The following is a 6,427-nucleotide window of genomic DNA, read 5'->3' as shown; positions in this document are numbered from 1 at the left end:
AAAGTTTACCCTTTCTTGCTAAAATATTGCAAACCTAGCACATGAAGAGTCTGTCTGCTAATTTTGGAGTCCTTTCTCTAAAACGAGAAATAAGCAATAACAGCAAACATTTCATGTCGTGTACCACACAAGCCTTTCTACTAAATAATATATTATTCATTTCAACATATTTTAATAATAGGGAACTGTTAAAGAGCTACCTCAAGAAATCACAGAGCCGAAAGTATCTTGGGTTGCGATTATAAAAAATTAATGTTATTCTGTTCTGTTTTTGTACACTATATGCATATTCATAACAATTGCAGCTTATTGCATAAATCGTTTGTGCAGGGCGCACAGCACGTCTAAAGATACCCCTTTTTCAAGATATTGCAGTTTTTAACCACTTTGGTTATGAGTAAATTGAAATATTTAACAAAATAATGCCTGAAATTTATAAAAGACCTTTATGATTACCGTATAATGCATCCGGCTATTCTCGTCGCTTTCTCTATTTCATTCTCTTTCATAAAAAATTTGATATTTTCTTTATTTTCTAGGTAAACGCCTCCAAATTTAGCCAAAACTTCATGTGCGCCAAGCTTGCGAAATTTTCGAAAAAAGAATAAAACTGAGAAACAAGCATTTGCTGGGCGGTCTTTAGTGCTGTTAAAAATGTCCTCTAAAATTTTCGGGTTCTTAGCTAAAACATTTTTTAAGCTATTCCAAATAATAGTTGGCGAAAACACCATTGTTGGTTTTATAGGTACCCTATCTATTACACCAGCAATATTACGCGGCACGTATCGAATGTTTCTGAACACTGAAATACCGTAAAATAACGGGACAGCGTATAAAATAAAAATTTTTTTTTTGATCGCCATCCAAATTTCTTGTGGCTTTAGCTAAGTGTCGACCTCAAAAGTTACCACAAAAGCTTTCCGTGCTAAGTTTGCGAACTTTCTGAATAAATAATAAAATTCAAAATCAACCAAAAAAACGGGGCGCCCTCTGCGGAAGTCATTAATTTTCTATTTAAATTTCTAGCTAACTCTTCGGAATACATTTACGGTTTTTTTTTTTATAAAATTGGCAGAACAGCAGCCTGACATGCAGGTGGTGATGACGTCATGTGACCTAGTTGGCCCACATAGGTTGTTTTTGTGGGGTTTTCGCCCATGCCGCAGCTGGGCATGTGTATGTGTGCGTAGCATGTTTATATGGTTGTCAGGAATCGCAAACAAATCACCCTCAGCTTAATGTTGAGGCTTGTAATCTAACCTGCAAGCAATTACACCCAACAGAAAAATAATATTTTTTTTGCAGGCATTAGAAAACACAAAAATTATTCACTAATCGAGAAACACTTGCATAGAATTTACGAATCAGTTGTTTCAATTCAATTTTCTTTATTTCTTTCCATGGAAAGAGGAGCTGATGCAAAAGGCTGACTTGCCTGACGAAGGCCACAGCACCCATACACAGTTGGCAATGCAATGGCAAAAAAAAATAAAAGATTTGAAAAAAATCTTATTTCATATACAAGTTAGGAAAAAAAGAGGACGTATATGCAGGTTGTAACACAATAATGCACAAAAAACAATTTGCAACACACACTTTTCTACATACTTTTCTAAATATTCATCAGTTTATGTAAATTCTTCCAATTATATTTTATTTATTTATTTATTTCAATACCCTAAAGGCCCAATGCGGGCATTACATAGGGGGGGATTCATGAAAGAAAACAACAGATATAAAACACAGAATACAAACGGCTGAAAACAGAAGTAAACAAGCTAAGAAGGCAGGTACAAGTTAATAAGAGGAACAAAAAATGAGGTATTTGAAAAAAATTCACATGTAGCAAGCCGCGCAAAAAAAACAAGAAAAATCCCGGCTTCCGGCATATGAATGCCGATCGGCGCAAACCGTGCACAACACTCCAAAAGCCGTGCTGGCCACATCTGGGTGCACTTGACTGAGGCCGTACAACTTGTGACAATACCTCTCAAATCGTTTCATCAAAACCGCAAGCAAAAGCTGGGTTGCCTTGCGACTAGGGTCGTTCTCTATCGGCAGAGTTTGCGTACGTGTGCTAATTGGCACTCAGGTCCGAGCACTGCTCCTTTGGTGGTCCTCGATAACACCACAGACATACAGTGTGATACAGAGTGGTACCAAGCAACAGCGTATGGGCTCCAGCTGCGCAGAAAACCGCCATTTTACACTCAGAGCAACATCCGGATAACTGCATGCGATGTTTTCAGGTATCGATGGGTTGTTCATCATTTGTGCAGAAAACAACAGCGCACTCAGTTCTAAAGATAGAATTATCCAGCTCAAATCAGTAATATATCATTTTTACATGCAATCGATTGTCGTGCAGAAAACAGGCAAGTAATTTATTCCACGTTAAGCAACTAATATAGCTCATATATCACGAAAAACACTGCGGAAAAAACTGCAGTGTTGGCGCACAGAAGAAAGGTAATGTGTGCACACCGCAAAGAAGGCGGCTTTAGTCTTTGCAAGATCGGCAATCGCTCACTTGGGATTGCACAACACAATGAACCAGCCCGTGGCGTCCTCTTTGGCGGTCGAACCTCGGAATGAACTGAATTTTGATGAGCTTTGCTCCTCCGTCGCAATTCTTCTTAGAGCTGTTTTTTTTCTTCACCGTTTCAGCTGCTTTGGGCGTCGTCGACTGACCGGTAGGAATTTCGCGGATAGCCTTCGAAGAACGTGATTTTCAGTCTGGCGGTTAAGTCGAGCAAAGCGGTCGCGGTGTTTCTCCAAGAGCTTTAGTCTTGTTTTAGTTTTTCTCCTTGAAATGCACACGTGGGTTCTAATGTTTTCTTTGTTTTTGTCCGAAGGAAAGCGGGGAAAAAAACACTGCTTCCCTCTCAGATACGTGTTCTCGCATGCAACACCGTTGTCGGTTGGTATGAATACGTCTTTTACGGTGTCGTCGGCATCATCCGATGAAAGATAAACACCTGTCAGTGCCTTCTTGACCTTGTGTTTACAGGTATTTCCTTTCGCAAATTTTTTTCCATTGAAAACAACTTTCCCTCTCAACTGGCTCCTCGATCGGGTATATATAAGGGAGCAGCCGCCTACGGAGAAGCATCGGCGATCGCACCATCTCCAGAGCACAACCAGCCATGACCGGAGTAAGTAGCGAACCATGCCTGCGATCACTTTTTGAGACACAAGCGTCCTTTTTCCAAAGACCGCGTTAAGTGGACCAAACCGTTTTCTTTCGGCCAGCTTGTATTGTGTAATTGCAAGTGAATTAGCCGACAATTTGTAATTTCCTAATCATTTTTCGTTGCTTTCTATTGCTCCGTATAACTAAGAAGCAGTGCAAAGATCATGTCTGTGCGAATAATTTAACGGGGAAGGAGTAATTACAGCAAAATTGGACTTTGTCGCATCTGATATCGACGTCCAGTTTGCTAGGAGGGAAGACAAGGGATTCGGTTTGCTTAGAAAGCAAAAATAGAATTAAGGGCCCGGTCCCCACAAGTACGCACAGAGTAAGATAGGCATGAGCAGGCAGCAAGGCCCAATCTTTAAAACCATTACACAATATTTCTAATTACCCTTTTTGTTCGCCCTATACAATGTATTTGCTTCGAGGATACCTTTTTCTGATGAAAAGCCCATGCGCCGCAGGAAATCACTCAGCTGCACGGCTAAAAAGCAAGTTCCACGTAGAGCATTTATACAAAACGTTTCAATTTATTTCACATGTCCAGCGTTACAGCTAAACACTGGACTTATGAAACAATTCGGGCAAGAAAAGAATTCGGGCGGTAATCAGCACCATAATAAGCATTTCCAACTAAAGGATTTCAGGTTACCCTTCTTGCGAGATTGCCTACTCTTTAGTCAGCTTTTAATGCACGAGTGGTCAGGGTATTAGCCGCACATATCTCTCTACAATCAATCTTCCTCGATTCACAATGATTGCAAACAGAGCCGGATGCATGGTCAGGTCTCTTGTTATCCTAAACGGCGAAATTGATGCGCGAACTCGCAGCAAAATCTGCTGCCGGGAAATAAAACTGAGCAATCTGGATGTCCGCGCCTCTCATCTCAGTCACAATCGCTAAAGATATTTCAGCGCAGAGAACTGCCGTCTGTACCTACCTTTGAGTTTTCTCCTCCAAGCTATTAAGTACGCCACTGAAATGTTTTTTATTTATTTCATTTCCAGATCTCAGCAATAATCTTGGCTCTGGCCACCAGTGCCTTTGCCGGCTACGCGCCGTCATACCGCGTGGGGTATGGCTACGGTGTTCCGTACGGTGCTTCGTACGGGCTGCCCGCTACTTCTGCCGTTGTCTCCGCCCCAGTCGCTCACGTCGCGTCCTACCACGCCGCACCAGCGGTGAGCCGCGTCTACCACGCCGCTCCTGTGGTTGCCGCCGCAGCTCCCTCCTACTCCACGGTGTCCAGGGTGACCAACACCTACCACGCCGCACCAGCTTTTGCCTCTGTGGCGGCTACTCCAGCTTTCGCCACCTACCGCTCGGCGCCAGTCATCACCCGCCAGTACAACACCGCTCCCTTCGTCACATCTGCTGTCTCTGGCCTGCCAGCCGTTGCCAAGGTGGCCACCTACCAGGCTGCACCAGCCTTCACCACCTACCGCTCCGCTCCAGCCGTGACTAAGGTCTACCAGAGCGCCCCAGTTTACGCGTCTGCCCCTGCCGTCACTACCGCTGTCCACGCTGTCCCAGCCTACACCACCGGTGTTACTAAGGTCGCCACCCTGGCTGCTCCAGCCTTCACCGCCTACCGTTCCGCTCCAGCCGTGACTAAGGTCTACCAGAGTGCCCCAGTTTACGCGTCTGCCCCTGCCGTCGCCACCGCCGTTCACGCTGTCCCAGCCTACACCACCGGTGTTACTAAGGTCGCCACCCTGGCCGCTCCAGCCGTCGCCACTTACCGCACCGCTCCAGCCGTGACCCGGGTCTACCAGAGCGCTCCAGTTTACGCGTCTGCCCCTGCCGTCGCCACCGCTGTCCACGCCGTTCCAGCCTACACCACCGGCGTCACTAAGGTCGCCACCCTGGCCGCTCCAGCCGTCGCCACCTACCGCGCCGCTCCAGCCGTCACCAGGGTCTACCAGAGTGCTCCAGTGGTCGCTGCTGCCCCAGCCGTTGCCACCGCCGTTCACGCTGTGCCAGCTGTCAGCGGATACGCTAGGCTCGCCACCTACCGTACCGCCCCAGCCATCACCAGGTACTTCCAGAGCGCTCCCGTCTACTCCGCCGCTGCCCCTGCTACCGTCGCCACTGCTGTCCACGCCGTGCCAGCCGTGACTAAGGTGGCCACTTACCAGTCCGCACCAGCCTTTACCCGCGTCTACCAGGGCGCCCCTGTTCTGGCCGCTGCCCCAGCCGTGTCCACCGTGCACACCGTGCACACCGGAACCGCCGTGTCCAGGGTAACCAAGGCCGACCCCTTCCACGTGACTGAGCAGCACACCGTCCACGGAGTGCCTGTGACCACCGCTGTCGCCCACGCCCCGGTGTCGACCGTCGCTCACGTCCCAGCCTACGGTTATGGAGTCGGAGCCCTCGGATACACTCACGGCCTGCCCGTCTACGGCCACAACTACGGATATGGCCTCGACGCTTTCGGCTACACCGCCAGGATCCACAAGAAGAAATGTGAGTAGACACCGTAAAGAGCATTGCGATATTAGCAAAAGGCCCACAGGTTAGCTAAAACATTTCAAAGTTTGTGCTAATTTTGGTTGGTAAAGCTGTTATTAATGCAGACAGATGTTGTGACGCCTGAGGCTAGCTTCGTTGCGTAAAAGGTTCACACTTTGGCTATAAGTATAAGCTGCTGGGCAAAAAGAAAAGAAAGGGTTAATTCGATGTGGTGTTTTCATTCCAATATTCCTGTTAACTAACTGAAATGCTCTCCTCTTTTTGTTTCAGAGACAACTGTAAGCTACGGAAGGATGGTAGTCGCCGGTGTCATCCTTTTCACATAATTGTGCAGTCTATAACATCACGACTGCTAGGTGTTCAAATTACATAGGAAATAAAATATTTCTATGCAAAGGTTACGCTTGAGTAATCGTTTTTTTCTCCATCCCGTTAAGGCAGTTGCGAAAGTAGCAGCACCTTGTTTGCTGAAAGGCGTAAAGGGCTAATCCCGCTTACAGCTTTAAACGACTTCAACTAGACTCAGCCGTACGAAGTGAACCTGACTACTGCTCAGTAATTTCTCCCGGGTCCGTCCAGAAATCTGTTTGCTGCTGAATGAATAAAGGCTTTGCTTTCCGCACCACCTCTGGTTAAGATTTCTCTGTTCGACGTCACCTGCGACAACAAACATTGGGGCATAAGTCTCTGTCAACCCCTTAATTAGGTGCTGTTTGTTGTTTACCTTTCCTTTTTTGTATTTATTGCGTAGAAAA

The 6,427-nt window shown here is 46.3% G+C and overlaps 1 protein-coding gene across 1 annotated transcript; it reads left to right on the top strand.

The window, feature by feature from the left end:
* Nucleotides 1-2,544: 2,544 nt before the first annotated feature.
* LOC149364210 (uncharacterized) lies at nt 2,545-6,035 on the top strand. Its single transcript, XM_089570052.1, has 3 exons — nt 2,545-3,155; nt 4,205-5,666; nt 5,943-6,035. Coding segments are annotated over exons 1-3 (1,473 nt in total). The 5' UTR covers nt 2,545-3,146; the 3' UTR covers nt 5,945-6,035.
* Nucleotides 6,036-6,427: the final 392 nt, after the last annotated feature.

This window comes from Amblyomma mixtum, chromosome 2 (genome assembly GCF_055824585.1).
Source record: "Amblyomma mixtum isolate Tamu chromosome 2, ASM5582458v1, whole genome shotgun sequence".
NCBI lineage: Eukaryota > Metazoa > Arthropoda > Arachnida > Ixodida > Ixodidae > Amblyomma > Amblyomma mixtum.
Note: the sequence above shows the minus strand (reverse complement) of the source record. Positions and strands in the feature narration are given on the sequence as shown.